The following is a 19,704-nucleotide window of genomic DNA, read 5'->3' on the forward strand; positions in this document are numbered from 1 at the left end:
ATATGTAGATCAATGGGAGTCCTAGATAAATGCTAGTTCTAGTCAGCGCTTTCATCCTTGGCTTTATGATGCTTCTAATATTAATAATATAATTACAGGAAAGACAGGCAGCAAAACCTATTATTAAGGTTGCCTGACATTTCCCATAGCCACGGAAGCCAGCTGCTGAGCTCTGCAGCTGATGGGGATCACCCACCCCAGTAACTAGAGGCATATTAAGCCTGACCAAGCTAATGAGGACTGGCTATTTCTCCCCATGAGTGGACATCTGAGGTAGTCATGTATGCTTGACTGCGGAATGCCTAGACTGTAATTTTTTTTCATTCTGACTTGATCTTGCTCCAGCTCCTTTTTGTTATGTAACATTATGCAAACAAAATGTGAGTAAATTCAGGGTTTTCATCCTCCAGGCTAAGCAGTGGCATTATGGTAGGAATCCAAGGTGAGATGAGTTTCTTCTTCATGTTTTTTTTTTCTTTACTGTTTAAAGGGTGCTGAGATAAATGTGACTTCCATTTCACCAAGTTATAAAAAACATACTTTTTTTTCTAGATTGTACCTCCAACAAATGGTTGTAGATGAGCAGACATAGCCAAATAGTAGATTATATTTATGTCACCTAGTCTTGTGGATGTTGCTGTGAAGATGAACTTCAGTTCCGTCACAATAGTAGCCTGTGTTGTTAATTCGTTATTCCATGCCTGCTTCCACCCTGACTCCACAGCATGGAGAAATTCATACAAACATGCAAACACTGGAATAACTTTGTCTTCAAATCCTTCCTCAAATGTTCTTTGCCATGGTGCCCACCAAAAATTTAACATCAGCTGAGCTGCTGGTGAACTGAGATTAGGGTTTATCTCGTTGACTTGGGCAGTTTCCTTGAACTCCCCTGGCACTGTAGCCAGCTGCTTCTTGTCTTAGGCTTAGACTGTAAGTTATCTGTCGTGTGGATCATCTTTTTCTCTCTTTGCTTTGTGTCTGACACAATAAAATTTTTGTCTGTAAGTAGAGCTCCTACGTGCTTATAATAATAATAATAAATATGATCACCTGGGGATGAATTAAGACCATGCAATAAAGGGAACGGATTCAACTTGTTTACTAAAAGGATCTGTTTTCCAAGAACTCTCATCTCATTTGTTTCAGCAACTGGAAAGTAGGAGTTGAAGGAAGAGAAATGAGATTTAAAGCACTTAACTTATTCCCTGGAGCAATATGATTTATTCATGTCTTCGTCATAGAATGTTTTTGAAGTGCAATGGTAAATGACTTATACCTGGCTTTTTCACTGGAAGCCATTAATATTGCATTTCTCATTTTTGGGGTTCCTGACTTCTGCAATTTGAGCCCATATGTTTTAAATACAGGATATGTGTGCCTAAAGTTAGAAGCTATGCTTTGAACCTAGACAGCACTATATAATAGTTTAAAAGCTATTGTCTCAAACTAGTCACTCAAAGTTAATGGAATTAATGTTTAATTTGCTCTTGCTAGGTGAGAGCACCCATATGGAAAATTCAGATGACTCAACCCTCTAATTCCCGGAGCTGCTGTAAAGATAGACAAGTACCTCTAAAACTGTTCTCATATTGCTTCCAGGGCTGTATTTAAGCTGAGGAAAAAATGTAATAATTCTTTCTTCAGAGGAAAAAAATTCAGTAGTGTTCAACATGTGGCCCCAAGCACTGCACAATGCAGAAACGACCACGTTTTGCTGTTTGCTGAAGAGAATGGTCTGTCTTTTACACAAACGATAAAATTAGCAAATGGTCTAAATCCAGCATTCCAGCACCCTCAGGGAGCAGGTCATTCTGTGCAGCAACAGAGCTCAGGGGCTAGCCAGCCATGAACATTTAGCATGCCTATGCTACAGGAGAACTTGCTGGACCAGGTTCTGCTTTTCAATACACTTTTGTTACTGCACTGTTTATTCTAGGCAAGCTGTGAAGTACACAAAATTACATCAAAGACGACTGAGCTATTTTGGGGAAAAAAAAATGTCCTTAAACTGTTATTTGTTTACGTGTTTAAAACACTCAGAATTCTTTTGTTTTGCAGATTTTCCCAAATTTGCTGTAGTTTATTAAAAAAAAAAAAAAAAGAAAAAAGAGGAATGAAGCCAAGTGAACAACCTCCTTTAAAAAGAAAACAAACTCTAACAGTTAAATTAATTACATTGGGTGTGACTCACTATATACTTACAATTCCCAGACTAGTTTTCATGGCCATGCGTGATGAATTTGTCATAGGATACGACGTGAGCAGCATTTCTTGAAAATAATGCTTTATCATTCAAACATCAATACTTCTCAATAGCTGGTTAGGGGAAATATTTGCATAATATTATGAGGGAAATAAAGTTTATTCTAGTATTAAAGGACAAAAGGAAATTTTTGTTTGTGTTTATTTCAGCTATAAAGAATTCTGTATTAACATGAACCTGAAAAGCAGGAAGAGTATCTGCAGCAGCCAGGAAATTGCGAAGTGAAGCTCTCGCTGCTCTAGTCTGGCATAGTGAGATTGATAACAAACAAAAATGTAGTTTTGTATTAAAGATGTTTATCATGGACCAAATAAGTCAAAGCCCAAAATTCTGTCAAGCAGTGCCTAGCACTGATTTAAATATCATAAAAAATTAAAAACCAGACTAACATCTTGAATGGCACCTTTTAGGCATTTTCTTGATATCAAAGTTATCACAGTTGATTTTCAAAGCCTGACTCAGTCTTGTAGACTCAGTACAGGTTAACTGTGACAGCTAAATGCTCTGGGTTTCCCTCATGAATCTTAGATGCTGCAATTGCTTTAAAGCTGAACTTTCCAATTCCCCAAGGTGCTAATTCTGCTGAAATTGAAGGCGGACAGAAGCTAGATTCCAACTTGCAGTGCCACTCCATCACCTGCACAGTACAGTAGTCACAAAGGGGAAGTATAGCATCTATACTACTGTATATCTTAGGATGCTACCTAGTGCTGCCTAATTGGCCAGCTTTTCCTATGGTCTCCCTAGGTTCTTGAATGTAGGCGAATGGTTTGAAAAACTGCTTCATGTTCTCCCAGATTTCTGTAACACTGTCTGGCAAATATGTTCTGCTGCACTCAGGGTCTTCAGCAGCCACCCTATGGACTGGGTAACTGCCGCAGGTAATGCAAAAGAACGCAAAATTCTGCACTATATTAAAGCTGGATAGGAAAGCAATTTAGAATTGCTTTCAACATGCCCTAAAGTACTCTATCTGCTAGACTTCTGTTTTTAATATTCTCTTTAGTGATCATTTTACCCAAAAATGTCTTTCTCTGCAACAACTAGGGGGGTTTGCTTACCTTGTAACCACTAAGGCAGGTTTATGCTTGATAAGATTGTTTACAGTTTTGCTCTTCACATATCAGCTGCAGCAACAGGCAGAACCAGAATAAGAGCTCTTACTTCATCCTCTAATTGGCAAGCTTCTACCTAGGCAAGCCATACCTCTTGAAATATTCTGGATTTTCATGCTTTTCTTGTCTATTTTTGGTGTTTACATATTAAACCAAGTTGTCTAATGTTTGTTATAACTTCTTGGGAGGAGAATACATAATGGAGTTGCAAAGGCTAACAGGTAACTCCATGACAATGTTTGTCTTGGACTGCTTTCTTGATATATCCCTGCCCCCAACCTTCTATTTTCAATATTTCTTTACATCAGAGTTGTGAAAGGGTGGATACTACATGTCCTGCTTTTATCGGTAACAGGGTAAGAGATGAAAAGATAAGTAACTGAAATGATAAACTTTGTTCTGTAAAGGCCCAAGGTATAAATACATTCACAAGGGATTTGCAAATAAGTCTTAACTCTGCTTTGTTTCTCTGTGTGTCGCTTCTTCCATCTGCTCCTTTATGTCTTTTGGCTATGTGTCCAGACCTACTCGGACCTACTTGGATGATCTACCCTATTTCCTTTGTTCTTTCCCCCTTTGATCATTTCCCATGGTTGTATATCTAAAAGTGTTTATTCTTTTCCTCTTATTTTTAGTTGATAAACAAACAGCTAAACAAAGATAATAGGAAAGTTTTTCAGAATGCTCACAGGCTTTTTCACAGTTAGGACTCTGATATCATGTTTTCAATAATCATATTTTGGCCCTAGTTAAAAAAGATTTTGAAAATCTACTCTAAATTCATTCATTCTATACCAGTTCATACTGTAAAAAACCAACATAAACACTCAGTAAGTGCATGTACCTCCACAGCAAAATCCTTGGCAGCTTCATTTCCATCATGCACAAAGAACTTCAGTAATTCTAGTTTCTATTAATTCTGTGGGTTTCCAGAACCATGAATTTGTCTCATTTGCAAAAAAACCTAAAAAATGTATTACATTTTATGCCACTGAAAAAATCTTACATGGAGAAGAGAAACTTTGTGGATTGGACTGGTGGCTGCTGATAGCAACACTACTGTTCAGACTGTACCCCAGCTAAATTTATCTAGTTTTTCATTTCCATATTCTTATTTTTTGTTATTAGCAAGACATGACACTTCATTAAACTTCTTAAGTGAGCCCTGTAAAATCGTTAGAAGAGAAGAATACCAAAAGGAAGACTTGACAAAACACAGTCGTCCAACCTTGACGGGAAGAACAAACATTTCCTGCTTACATTTTTCAGCACAGTCCCAGAGGAATTTATTTTTTAGTATCTTGTTCACGTTAATCTTTTCCAAATCGTTAAGCTTCTGTCTGTGGTGCAGTTAGTTAGAACAATCACTTGTATTCCAGTGGTCTGATAAAGAATGTGGTTAAAAAAGGCAGAAAACTCTGTAATAGTAACCCAACTAGTCCAAAAGGTAGAAGAAACCAGTACTCAATACAGCAGTGGCAAAATTCATCTGAGTTTCTAGCTGTAATCCAAAGAGCTTCAGAACTATAGAGCCCAGTTCTGTGATGTTTATGCAACAGCAGCTTTATCTGTAACATGGTGGTAACTGAATCAGATTGCATTAGCTTTAGGGTGAATGTGGGCTTTAGAAGGGGTTCTTGCCCACCTCCAAGCACAAGAATCTTTAAATCTTGAAAAGTGATTGTGGGTAGAAATCAGTAGCATTTAATCCCAAAGTTCAGATGAAAAATTAGACTTTCTTTCTCAATAGTTGTATGAAATGTAGACATACAACTGAAATGCAACAGTATTTAGGGATTTTGCCCATTATGAAAATCTGCTATGTATTTTACAAAAATATTTTTATTTACTTTATGTAAATAAAGTTTGTACAAATCTGTATATGCTGTTTATCAAATTCACTACTTTTTATTAAGTTTATTTTAAAGCACTGTGAACAGGAACTATTTTTTTCCAGCATACCTCAGTCTTCATACACAGGCATCACTTCCGAGGCAGACATATTCTGGAGTCAGCCTCTGTCACTTTGTAAACCTGGTCTTCAGTTCTTTCAGACATGTTGTCAATTGTAGTGATAGTTCTTCTAAGAGTAGTTCCTTAACCCACCAAAAGGCAAGCAGATCTGGCTTCATAAAAGAAACAAAGCGTTTATCACAAGATAATTTTCAATTGCTTTAGTACTTAGCCAGACTTTAATTGGTGATTCATTTATAGAAGCCTTCTTAACACCAGATTCCTAAGCTATTCACTGTCCTATCAGTAAGTGCACTAACAGGATGCACCTAAAAAACAGCCCACACTGGACACCAAACTCCTAGTGTAGACACACCCATGGTGCTCTCTGGATTCATCTGACTTGTGACCTGCAAGTCTCAATGACTAGAAAGCAGTGTACCAAATTGAAATGTCTTCCTATTTGGTCTATAAAAGCCCCTCAGGTATCACTAAGATTATTTCATTATGCCCAGGTCTCTCCTAAAACCAACCTTTTCTTCCTCTAATAATTTCTAGTATAGGAATGGCAGAATTCTACCAGTTGTATATTTAACAGATAAATACCGTAAACTATTACCAACTTTCACTTTCACAAAGTGGAATACTTTCCTAAAAGCTGTAATTTTACCCACAGTGGACTGAGAGATTTTCCCCAAAAGACAGCATACAAAAAGGATAGAGCAAGTCCAAATTTGAACTTCTTATATGGATATATAAAGACAGACAATTATCAGAGCAACCCAAGAGAAGAAGCAAGCTCCTTCTCATCTGCAAGGCTGTGAAGGCAAAATATTAATAATAATTTTTACAGAATTGGAACGAGGATGTCACAAGGCAGCGTGGTTCCTGATCTGTTCTCCTTCTACTGGACAGACAGCATGCAAAACATGGAGGTGGGCGGGAGGCATTGGGAACACACCACTTGTTCCAGCACGTACACAGTGGTTGGGAAGAAGGAGCACCAGTTCAGAAGATGCAAAGCAAGATTAATGAATTATTGGAAGTTTGCTTTCTGGCATCCTATTCCCCCACCCCCACCCCCCAAGGAGTATAAGCAAAAACCTGTTAAAACGTCTATTTAAACCACACCAGCTTAATCTAATCTGCTAACTCATTCATTACCTCTGTCCAAACCTTCCCACCAGGATGCCCCCATCCTGCCAGTCTGCCGCTAGTGCTGGCTTCCGCAAGCCGTACCTCCGCCTGTACCTGCCTCCATCCCCTATCCCCTCCCGCAGACAAGGCTAACCCGCCTGCAGACACCGCTGTGCCCTGTGCACTGCTTTCCGAACACCTACCCCATGACTTTGCATACAGTTTAGCTTATGCGTTACAGTCCGTATTTCCCCTCCTAATTAGAGACCTTTCGCAATTAGCTTATTTTGTCAAGGCCTAAGAAAAACTGATGAGTGCCTGTTTGGTGGGCCCCGGCCGCCGGCGGGCACCCCGCAGGCTCTGTTCCCCAGGCGGGCGGGGGGACCGGCCCCAAACACAGGGGTGCGGTCCCCCGCCCCGGGGGCAGCCCGCTCGGGCACCCCGCAGCCCAGCGGCGGCCAGGCCCCCCACCACCGCCCTGCGCCGCGGCCCGCCAGGCAGCAGCTGCCGGCGCAGCCCGGCCCCCGGCGCGGCCCCAGCCCCGCTCCCCCGGCCGGCCCCGCCCCGCCCCGCCGCAGCCCCTCGGGCGGGCGCCGAGGAAGATGGCCGGGCAAGGCGGGAGCAGCGCGGCGGCGCGGAGCGGTGGAGGCCGCGGCGTTGTGGTAAATGCAAGCGTCGCCCGGCCCGCCCCGGCCGCTCGCCCCCCCGCGGTGCGCGATCCTTCCCCCCCCGCTCCCGCTTCCCCCCGCTTCTTCCCGCCCTCCGCCGCCATGCGCTGCCGCAGATCCCGCGCCGCCCGCCCCTCAGCCGCTCCCCCGCGGCTGTCGCTCCCCCGGCGCTTTGTGCTTGTACCCCTCGCCTGCCCGGCCCTTCCCGGCACCGCTCCGCTCCCTGCCTTGCCCCCACCCCGAGGCCGCCGCCAGCCCCCGCCAGTCCCTTCACGTCCTTCCCTCCCGCGGAGCCGCCCTGTGAGGGTCCCCGCTTACTCCGGGCTCCCCCGCCCGGCACTTGGGCCGCGTCCCCTCACCCTGCTCTCGTCCCCGCGCTTGCGTTGCCTCACGCCGCAGCCCGCCGTCCCCAGCCCTGCTGGGGCTGCCGGAGGGGGACGGTGCCTGGCCCGGCCCGCGGGCTGCGGCGGGAAGGTGCGCGTTGGGCTCCCTGGGCTAGAGGCAGGCAGGCCGGCCGGCTCCGTAGGCTTCATCGGGCTTTTGGCTTCCACCCTGAAAATACAGTCCTGAATTATCCCGAGCGGCGGCTGTGGCTGTGCGTTTCACCAGGTTGCTTGTGTAATTGAGATCAGGATCCCTAGGGATCCCGACGTGTGCTCGGAGGATCCCGACGGGATCCTCCCACCGAAATGCTTATAGGCCTTTGAGGATCTGGGAGCGCTGTAAAAGCACAGTTAGGCTGCCCCTTATTCCTCTGTGCTGGGAAAAAGCCCGAACTTTGGCAATGAGTATTGAGTACCTGTGGGGCTGAATAAATTGTGCAAAAATGAGGGAATATGCTCCTTATTCTGAGGGACAAACCAGATTCTCCTGTGAAGCAAATACCATCACTGCCACCGCCTTAGGTATGTTCTTACTTTATTATGGCATTGTGATTTCAACCGAGTTGCACAACGGCCGTGGCCCAGAGCTGAGGGCTCTGTGTAGGCAGCGGTTACACCCCATCCACACCAGCATCCCTTCCGCCCCCCTTCCAAAGAAAGCTGTCGCTGAATGTTCGAGTGCTGTCTGAAACCAACATGCATCAACCAGCTCTCCTGACACCTGTGTAATAAATGACATTTTCAAAGTGGGTGACTGTTTAGCGCCAAAGTAATGTGAGGCTATTGCAAAGGAGGAGATGAATGCTCATAACCATGTTCTGCTGGACTGATTTCATTTCTTCTGCTTGCTACACACAAATGTGTGCATGCGCTCCCCAACCCCCCCAAAAACCAACCAAAACTAAGGCCAATGCAGTATGATTGAAGTTGACAAAAGCTAGACTTTGCTTGATGCTCGCTCCCTTATTTTATACCAAAGCGGAATCCAGATCATTGTTGCTTTGAAGCAAGTACTGTGCTCAAACCTCGTGTGTACCCACTTTGCCAGACAGCAAAACTAGCAATGTTCTTCCAAAGGTTTTGCAATTGAATGGCTCCAGCTTCTCTTACCCTTCAAGGGAATGCTTTTGGGTATTGCCATGTATTTGTATTCCTTTTTGTATACATTTACATCAACTTTTTAAAGAGCTACTGAAGAATATCTGCTGGGCTGCTTGAACATGCCAAGCCTGAACAAGCCTGAAAAATAGCTCTTTCTTTCACTGTAGGACTTTTTTGCACACTTGTGTACCCAGATATTTAGTAGATATATTTATTTATCCAGTTGAATACTGTCTTTTTATTGAAACAATCACAAATATTTCCTTCATATTTTCAAGGACTAAAGCCAGAAGTGAATAGAAGTTGAGTTTAATTTGAGGCGGATATTTTTTGATACTTGGCTATTAAACTGAGGCTAATCGCACTTTTTTTTTTAAATTCACAAGCAGAATACTCCTAAAAATTTACAGTTACTTGAAAATTGTCCTATAGCATAATGCTGTGAATAGCTTTAGGGTAAATGAGAATTTCTAAGCCTTATTGTTGGGAAGTACCTGTTTAAAAGAAAGAAGAATATGAAATAGAAAAATTTCTTTTTCTATTTCATATAATAATATTTCTTATATTAGAAAAATAATTAATTAGAAAGTACACGAGAATTTAATCTTATTTGTCAAATGCCAGTGAGCACTTGTAAATGAGAACTTCTATACTATTGCAAAGTGATGCAGTTTATGTTCTTTTATTCAAGGGAAACCAGAAGTATAGATAGGACGATCAGAATTTCATCCTGATCCTGTTGCATAAAGGCCTTATTCTAACCTAAGTAAAAGCTATTGGTTTGTATGAATTCTGAAGAAGTTTCCATCCATTTAGTTTGATCTTCTGCATCACACTAAAAACATGCAATTTTACGAGAATGTGTAAGTAAGCAATACTGACAGGGTTTCTTAGTGGTGTTTATAGTACTTTTGCAATTTAAAGCACTATCTGAAATTGTTTCATTTTATGTTAAAATGCTTTTGAACAAAACCATGCCAGACAGTTCATTGCTACAAAATGTTTAAAAAGTGTCAGCCACCCCTATGTACTGAAAATGAAGATGGGAAAATAGGCTTCCCAGGCCTTCTGCAGCAGTGTTTTTGGAGCAGGATTTGCCTCTAATTAAAAAACTTGCCAAGGAGGATATTTATAATCTCTTGTTTCTGTGGAAATGAGGAACATACCTAAGTAACTTTTTTCTTTTGTGTAGTTTCAAGGGTTGTGTAAGTCAAGCAAAAAGCTTTCATTGATTCCAGTGATCTCCAAATCGTGCTCTTTATGGGCGAATATTCAGTAGTAGTTACCAACAAGTAACTTTTTTTGATACTGAAACTGTTGGGCAGAGTTAAGAAAACATGACAGTCGAGGTGTCTGTAGCTGTCAATGAATATGCAAAAAAACCCCAACCAAACGAAAATCCATGAGGCAGAACACTGTTTCAGTACAGCATGAGGCAGGGCTACGCCTAAGTTCAAGAAGACTAGATGTGGAGGAACAGCTCAACATCGAATATGTTGTGTTAACCTAGATATGTTTGAGACATGGTTTATTGCTCTATTACATAAAACTGTAAGCAGGGCTTAGTTGCAGTGATGGTCCTTTAAAGGCTATATTTAGCAGAAATGCCATTAAGACGTGCACTTCACAAAGGCAACTTTCTCACCATTTATCCTTCTACTCAAGGTTCATGTGGCCAAGCTGTAGAAAGAAGACAGACAATATGTGACTTGAGGAACATGATTGTAAAGAAAACCTATTAGGTGTTGCTTTTTATCCTGAACCAATATTGAAGCAAAGCTTTGTAATGATTCCAAGATACCTTGTGAACCTGCAGGTCTTGTCTTTCATAAGGAATTGTGAAAACTGTTGGTTTGGAGCTTGTTTAGTTCTTGTGCTGATGACTTTGCATCTTCATAGCTTTCCGAAGCCTTTACCTGTTGGCTGATTTTTGCCCTACTTAATCTCTACTACCGTTGTATGCTGTGGGATCACCTAATTGTTGTATTCTGATAGTTGTGAAACTAATTTATGTTAAATATGTAAAATATTTTTTCTGTAAATGTATAGAAAAGCTGATAGTGTGGTGAGGTGTGAACATTTTGTAATCGCTTATCTCTGATGACTTACCTAAATTAAGAACCTCACCCTTGGCAAGAAGTACAGTCTTCCACTGATTTGTACAGATACCGTCCATGAACCACCTAATTTATTCTCCCTATGTGCTGTTTCATCTGTTGAATACTTATTTATTTATGTGTGACTTTAAAATACCTCTAAACCAGAAATGTACAATTTTAATATATGATTTTATGACTTTTAATTCCACTGTCTGAATCTCCCATTGGAGAATCCCTTCTTACTGGTAATCTTACATTTGCATTTTGAGTTTGAAAGTAGTAAGAAACTTAAACTTTCCACTAGTTTAGTATTAAATATTTCCTCTTTCGATCTAGTTGTTTGTAATTTCAGGTGAAATTTCCCACGTTCTGTGGGGAGAAAACTGTAGCATTTGATTTCTGAGATATACTGAGAAGCAGAATAACCAATAGGAAAAGTGAGATAGTAAATTATAACTGGAAGAGAGTATGTCATATGATTAATTCAGCCAATAGAGTGTACTAGAGCACTGATTTTATATCAGTTAGATATTGTCAAACACCATGAAGTATTCTTAACAGTACTGTTTGATGTTCAGATTTCAGACAATTGGCCTGGATACAGTCTGGATTTGTTCACTTATCCTCAGCACTACTACGGAGATCTGGAATATGTGCTCATACCTCACGGCATTATTGTTGACAGGTATGTGTAGTTTGAATATTACTAAATAAATTCTTTGGTCAGTAGTATTATTCTTTTTTATAAAGCCTGTCATCCACAGACAGTGTGTATATAAAGTTTGTCCTAAAATATTATATTAGCAATTATAAAAATACTTGTGTTTATTTAATTTGGAAAGTAAAAAAATGCTTGAAGATTAGGAAATGCTAGACTTCTGGTTGCCTTTGCAACTCCCTGTCTAATTTCTTTCACCGAATTTCTGATTTGGGCATTGAATGAGATGGGGTCCCACAAAAAGCGGAGTGTGATCATATAGTAAAATTGGCATTGGAATGTAAATTACAAGAGAGCTGAACTGAATGTGAAAGGGCAAGTACAAAGCTTTCTATATAGTTATACTTGAATGTCCCACTTGCACTCTAACCAACCTGCATTTTTAATACAAAAAGGAGAAAAAACTACATTCAATTATGTCATGGTTTAACCCTAGTAGGCAACTAAGCACCACACAGCCGCTTGCTCACCCTCCCCCCGCCCCGGTGGGACGGGGGAGAGAATCGGAAAAAAGAAAAAAAGAAAAACAAACCTGTGGGTTGAGATAAAGACAGTTTAATAGGACTGCAAAGGAAAATAACAACAACAACAACAACAAAAACAATAATAATAATAATAATAGAATATACAAAACAAGTGATGCACAATGCAATTGCTCACCACCCACTGACCGATGCCCAGTCCACCCCCGAGCAGCGATCGCTGCCCCCCAGCCAACTCCTCTCAGTTTCTATACTGAGCCTGACGTCATATGATATGGAATAGCCCTTTGGCCAGTTTGGGTCAGCTGTCCTGGCTGTGCCCCCTCCCAGCTTCTCACTGGCAGAGCATGGGAAGCTGAGAAGTCCTTGACTAGTGTAAGCACTACTTAGCAACAACTAAAACATCAGTGTGTTATCAACATTATTCTCATACTAAATCCGAAACACAGCGCTATACCAGCTACTAGGAGGAAAATTAACTCTATCCCAGCCGAAACCAGGACAAATTATGTACAACTTTGGCAACTCTCTAGTACAAATCATTAATGCCAATTAACCTAATGGTTCCCGACTGCACCACTGACTTCGGCCATTCAGCACAACTGAAAAGTGTGGTGTTGACTGTTTGGGTCCAGATGCTAGGTTTGGAGGGTGGCAGTGGGAACGCTTGATCATCCCTCATTCCTTACCTTGTAGTAGTTCCCATGTGCTCTCCGTGTAGGCATTTGATGGTGCTTTGGTATTTGTGGTAGTCCAGCTCAGTGTTCATGCTCAGTTATTATTTTGACATGCTGTTAAAAATCTGACAAAAGAGTTACAAAATGGAAATGGTAATTTTCAGCAGTGTTGAAAATTATTTGGAATATCTGAATGGAATTTCATGGGACATTTTCAGCCTTCAGCTTTCTACCTACCACATTTAAACAGCTGGTTGCAAGTACTGAAATTGTTGGAACTCCTTGAAAGAAGATTGTAAACATCCATCATAAGGAAGAGTTATGACTCCTGTATTTTTTTAAACACAAGCTTTCTTCCATTGCCTTTTCAGTTACCATTGTGTTGAATTTTTCATCTCTCTTAGTTAGGGTCAACTGACTTCTAATTCCTCTTTTTTAAATAAATACGTTACAACTTCAGTTCTCATACAATTCAATATAAATTTGGTTGAAGTAAGTATTGAGCTCCACTGTTCTTTCTTACTCCAGCAGAAAAGACTGATTCTGTTCTAATGGAAAAGGACACAGAACTGCATATATTGTGATCGTGCAAAATTTTCATGTAGGAAGAAGGCTCAGCATTTGAGAAAATTCTCTTGTCAGTTGGTAGCAATTAAACATAGGTTAAAAAACGGGTATGTTTTTATTTAGAAATTGAAATTAGTACATTTTTGTCTATGCTAGAGTTCGTACGCTTTTAAAATACCAAGTGGTCTTTGGAATTTTTGGAAATTTCAGCTCCTCAATCAATCTGAGGAAGAATATGAAAAAAATGCAAATCACCAGAGAAATGTTTTTTCTTAATGAGAGGTTTTCACCATTATGCTCAGACTTGATAAAAGATGGTAAAAGACTGTTTTACTAATCTTCAGTAAAGTGAAAGTCTTTTACTAATCTTCATTCTTACATCAGTAAAAGGAATTATATATTTGAGGTCAGAGAAGATGATCTAATGATATCTTCTATTTTTCAAATCTAAAAAATACTAATTGCTGCTATATGGAATTTACTTGAGCATTACAAATACAAAGATGTGAAAATGAAGTGACAGCTTTTGCTCCTAACTAGTATATTATCTTCAATTTAGAGCTTATTCTTCTCTGGCACATGCACACATGTAGATTTCACTAGAGTTCAATGTATCTATGTAGTGGCAAATGGATTCCCATATTACAGTGGGTAGAGAAAAAAATATGAAAAATGTAATCATGAAAGACATGGGATAAATTACAGGATTATTTAATAAATTGCATCCTGTCAAGAAGTCCACTCTCATTGAAACTACTGATCTAATTCTGAGAGCTATCAAAGAACTTTCCAGCAAAAGCGTTTACAGAAAATAATGCACTGAGCTGTTTTTCCTCAAAACATCAAACGACATTGTTCAGTTTTCTGTTGATACCTGTTTTACGTCTAGAAATGACCTGGTACCCTGTTCTAGGTCTAGAAATGCCATCTTCCTTGTTCTTTGGAAAGCAAAGCTACTTAAGCATTCATGTTTATTATTTTTATTTTGAAAATTTATGTAATATTGTATGGCAGAAATGTGTATCTTTTGGTTTCAATCATCTGCACATTGTGTTTGCAATGCAGAATTGTCAGAGAGAAGACAGATATGGGAATCCTGGAATTCCAGGTTAACTGGAGCATAACCTTGATTATCCTGATAAGTTCCATCCTTGTTCAAGTGTGACCTTGAACAAGTCACTTAAGCTCTTTGCACTCTTCTTTTTTGCTGTGTGAAATAGTGATAATGAAATCTATAAAATTTTGATCGATGCTGTATTTCTTTATAGTATTTGTGTATATTTTTATTAAAATTGTAGGGGTAGTGTCTTCCAAAGCCTATCAATGTGAAATATTTCTCATAATTCTCTTCCCTATCTTTCACTTAATTTATTGTTCTTGCGTAGTAACTAACATAACAAGTTAGGGGATTGTACAGGAATATTTTATATTGATGTTTCCTGTGAGATAAAACTGAAGGCTAAGTTGCATTCTTTACTCCAAAGTCTCTGAAATGCTTATGAATTCAACATATGCTGAGATGTGTTACGCCCTTTTCTATAACTGGGGAATTTATGCATTTAAGGTTAACGGGTTTGATTCACATGCTTTGCATCTTGTATTCATCACTCTATATCTGCCTACTGTGAACTTGATCCAAACCCAGTCAAGTCAAGACACTTAAACAGACTGTAAGTCAAGCTATATACTCACCATAGTGTTTCTTTGTAACCACATGGAAAGCATACCATGAACTTAGAGAATCTACATCTAATGTTATTTTATCCTTAACTTTTTTGCCCCAGGACAGAACGATTGGCCAAAGATATTATGCAAGACATTGGAGACAATGATATTGTGGTTCTCTGTGTCCTCAAAGGTGGCTACAAGTTCTGTGCTGACCTTGTGGAGCACATTAAAAATCTCAGCAGAAATTCAGAAAGGTTCATCTCCATGAAAGTCGATTTTGTTAGACTGAAAAGTTACCACGTAAGTCAACAACTTATTTATGTAGATTCTGGTTGTATGTTCATAATAAATAGTGGACTTTTGTATTTTGTCAATGGGAAATTTATTTTTTTCCCTCCAAATTATAAGAAAAACAGTGTGAAAAATATTTTTGTTTGAAAAACCTGTGAGGTTTTCTTTCAAAATATTTGCTCATGTCCCTTTATACTTTATGGATAGTATGAATGAGGATATGAAGCATCCTCAAGCTGTATTTTTTTATTTAGTCTGTCTTTACTTTTGGACAGAAAATTATTCAAGTTTCTGTCATGTAAAATGTCGGCATGTTGTTTGTTCTCAAAATCCTCAACAGTTCTGCCAAGCTTATTTCATGTTACTTCATTTTTCACCCCCACCTCCACATAGTTTGGCATAACTGCAAGATGATAAATCTATGTCTTATTCTAAATGTTTAATGCTAAGTAAATGAAATGCTTTCATCTTCATAACATGCAGTTTACATAGTAGCAAAATATACCACTAGAAGATGATAGTGTTTTGTAAGAAAATTAAATAAGCCATTGAACCACATCCAGTGTTGAAGTAAGGATCAAGACTTCCTGTTATCTTCAGAGGAAATTATGCAATAATGATTAATTTGTTTCAGTGAGGCAACGATAGTGAGATGACCAGCCTTTTTTTAGAATGAGAGATTACAATTTCTGTTTGCATAAGCTATACATTTATATTCCACCTTGTAGTTCACACTCCATAGTGAGGGAGCATTTCTAGAAGTAAGTTGTCCTAGAAAGTCCAAGTGAGTACACTAAATAAATGGAGCAGTAATACAGTTGCTCTCTGAGCACAAATGCAACTTGCTGAGTCCAATAGGTCCCACAATAATGCTACGTCCTTTCTACAGGCAGAGGTTGGTTGGTTGGCATTTTGCTCTGCCCCAAGTGACCATAAACTTTTCCTAACTTTCACAAATCCAGTCTGAATTTTTTCCACCATGGAAGAGAAGTGGATGAGAGCCTTTTGTAGCCATTTGGTTAGGATTTGGTCCTGGGACTTCACTATCAAGAATTAGTCAGGTCTATGAAGGACATGTACAATACTAATATTGTACAATTTCTAGCTATTTAGCAGTATTACAGAACTAATTAATAAAGTAAAATATAATGCTTGTCTCTCATAAAGGCACATGGAAATTATACTGAGGTTTTTTTGGTGTAGTAATGATAGCACTTCAATAATGCTGCTTGGTGAATAGTGGAATTATTTAAATTGTTTTTTATTTTGCACCTGGCATATAGGTAATGCAAATGCTTTTCCTATTGGATTATCTCTTATCCAGTATGAAGATACCCTGGTTCTAAAATTTCTTTCCTTGGTGACAAGTCAACTCTTATTAGCCATATTAACCCATAACCAGTGAGTGGCAGGAGATGTATACTGCAAAGGTGTGGAAATCTCCACATCATTGTTTAGGAAATAAAATAAAAGCATGTTATATTAAGCTGAAACTGCAATACAAATTTTGTTATGCAAGGATGCAGTTATCAAGACTCCTAGCATTTAGTGACTATGCATATTTTGGATCTTAGCCTCATGCTTTAGCAGGAAGGTAGCACCTGCCCTAGAACTAGTACTTGCATCTAGTTTTCAGAAAATAAATCCTTTTTTTCTTATAAGTGCTTCCAAACAGGTGTCATGTATTTAGAGCCTGAAGCTGTGCTTGATTTAGTGCTTGGAACAGTGCTTGATATCTGCCTGATCTTGAGAAGCTGAATGACACTGCAGTATAAATTTGAAATGACATTAATATTGGTAGATTCATTCCATGAGATATGCATAAATGTAATGCCGACTAAAGTACCAGTACCACTACCTGCCATCCTTTGCATTTTGAGTTATTGTTGCGTCCTGTCCAGTGGCAGGTTTTAGAGGATGTACCCTTGTCAACATAGCTGTGGTCAGAACACTTGAGGAACTAGCTGTTACTTGTTTGAGTGACTCTTTATCCCAGCCTTATATGAGACTCCCAAATCCCCCATGTCAGTTTATTCGGTAATAAGATACCTCTCACAATGTTTTACACTTTAAGCAGAGGCAAATAATTACGGTTTTAGAGGTAAGACTTCTTTGCTTCCCTTTGCCTTTTCTGTTCCACTTTCTATTAAGACTTACTACTGCTCTCAACACATTTTTCTCTCTTTGTATCCCTTTTTCATTTTATAGACACTGTTCTTCTCACGTTATTTATCCTGCTTCCTTTTACTAACTGTTCTCTGTTTCTCTCCTAAAGGGAGTCCTGCTGCTCTCAATATACTTCCTTCAGATATGTCTCCCTTCCCCCCTCCAGCTGTTTAAATCCAACAACTAATTTCAGCTCAAACTCATGGGACTTTTGAATTGTCTCATTCCAACTTCAATACTGAAAGGTTAGTCGGTTTTTAGAGGTTGTAATTTAAAGTGGGATTTCTTGGTTTAATCATGTAGCAAAAATGGGCTGTAATTGTGACCTAAAGTCAGCATCTTGGCATCAGTGAAAGTCAGCACTTTCACTTGGCATCAGTGAAAGTGCATCTTAACTGCAAAGTATCAGCAGAAAATGTTGTATTTTGGTGTCTGGCATACGGGCATGATTACCTTTCAAATAAAAGGAGATTGCAAATATGGCCAGCTTTACATAGCTCTGTTTTTCAAACCTGTCATCATATTCCAGAATTTAGACACTTAATTAGGATGTTAAGATCTACTTTCATATTAAGTACCTGAAAGTTGGGCATGTAAATTATTTTTTAGACTTCTTCATACAAATGAATTGATTTTTTAAAAAAGCATAGTACATTTAGATTCTCTGGATATTAATGAGATGAGGGGCTGTTTGTAATTCCAGAAGCAGGATGGTTTTATCTGGTTTGCAAAGTATTGACATATGTGCCTAAGCCTGGACATTTTTATGAGAATACCTCCTGTGTTTTTCAAATGGTGTCTTAGTTTCATTATCTCAAATTGGCATGTCAGATTACTGAATTTAGTATATACACAGGTAAAGTGGGAAAATACCATTTGTTTATTATTTTCAGAGGAAGCAAAGTGGAATCCAACTTAGGAAACCGTAGCTTAAAAATAACGTGGTTATAGTGTTTATACTCTACAGACATCAGTATTAGTTCTTAGACCTTTAATAGAATTCCTGCAACTGAAACTGGAGGTGCAGCCTTGTCTGAAAGCATGTTTTTATTTCCTCTAAAGATCAAACTATGTTCTTCCATTTCTTTAGCTTTTTTTTTCACTAGAATGCTAAAATGATATGGTAGAGAAAATTAAGAAGTTTATACATGTGGACAGAAATTTATAGGCTTAGGTCTAGATCAATAAATAAAAAATTAGGTGTGCTTAATTGTAAACAAAGTTTATATCTGTAAATCCATAAATATATGATTTACAATGAAACACTTGATAACATAGTTATAACTCAGATTTTGAAGGCTTCTTAATCAGTAAGAATGGTATTAAAAATAATTATGAAAAGGAAAAGAATGGTGATTGAAAGATACGTGCATAGTTTTCCTCCATAGAAATACGATAAACTCTTTGGAGAATGCCGTTTCTTGTAGGCTTACAAGTGATACGATATACTTGTTCTCATTTTAATTCTGTGTATTTAAATGAGCTCAAAATAAGGAGATTGTTTAAATGAGGATTTTATTAGAGGCTGTATGGTGACTTCACAAGCTTCTAGCACAGCAGGCAAATTAAAAGAAAGCACCAAGGTGAGAGTTAGAAAATATGATATCAGAAATAAACAGATGTGGAAGTATCATGTAGACTTAAGGGTAAAAGTCAGGAAGTAGACAGAGAGGAAAATAAAATCCAGTGATTTAAATTTGAATGAGAAGCAGCAGCTCTGAGTTTTAAGAGGCAGAGAGGAACAAACATACACTTTTTTGAATGAACTCAAGAGTAGTGAGGCAGTAAGTATAGTGGGTAGACACGGAAGTACCAAATAGTCCTCACATGAAATGGAAAGCTGCATGCCAAGTTTTAGGGGAAAACAATGTATTCTGGAAACACTGATGTAAGAACCGATAGAATTTGGCAGCTTCTTGCATACTAAGTTCTAAGACATTGGATTTTAATGTAACATAAGTTAGGAACAGTGGAATTGACTGCAGAGACTTTTGAGTTTAAAACTGGATTAATAAAATTTAATATATTCAATTTTCACCATAATGAATTTTTTCCTGAGTGATTGGTCCTCCACAGGGAATCAGAGCTCTGAAGTTGAAAAGAGGTGAGAGTTTCAGATTGATAGAAGAATTCAAAATTATTTTCAGAAACATGATAGGTTGAAGTCAAGGATGAAAAGTAATGGAGGAAGAAGTTGGGCTTGGGAATGTCATCCAAGGAGAATGACACCAGCAGGAGAGGTAAGAAACATGGATCCAGAAATTCTTTAATATGTTTGTGATACTGATAACTTCAGCGGATTAAAGAACTAATTAGGAAGAATCCAGAGGGAAGTACAACAGAGGAAGCAGGAAGGTGTTTTACTAGGGTGTTTACAAATTAATGGATAGAACTAGACAAGAAAGAATGCTTA

The 19,704-nt window shown here is 39.0% G+C and overlaps 1 protein-coding gene across 5 annotated transcripts in view; it reads left to right on the forward strand.

Moving 5' to 3' along the window:
• The first annotated feature begins 7,035 nt into the window (after window positions 1–7,035).
• PRTFDC1 (phosphoribosyl transferase domain containing 1) overlaps window positions 7,036–19,704 on the forward strand; it is a 49,640-nt gene continuing 36,971 nt past the window's right edge. For all 5 annotated transcript variants that reach the window (XR_012774146.1, XM_075492644.1, XM_075492645.1 and 2 more), the window contains exons 1-3: window positions 7,036–7,133; window positions 11,301–11,407; window positions 14,951–15,134. Coding sequence is in view for 4 of the 5 variants with exons in the window: in XM_075492644.1 (XP_075348759.1) it covers window positions 7,074–7,133; window positions 11,301–11,407; window positions 14,951–15,134 (351 nt within the window). In the remaining variant the exon portion in view is untranslated. The remainder of the gene's footprint in view (window positions 7,134–11,300; window positions 11,408–14,950; window positions 15,135–19,704) is intronic.

Source organism: Mycteria americana, chromosome 2, assembly GCF_035582795.1.
Source record: "Mycteria americana isolate JAX WOST 10 ecotype Jacksonville Zoo and Gardens chromosome 2, USCA_MyAme_1.0, whole genome shotgun sequence".
Taxonomy (NCBI): domain Eukaryota; kingdom Metazoa; phylum Chordata; class Aves; order Ciconiiformes; family Ciconiidae; genus Mycteria; species Mycteria americana.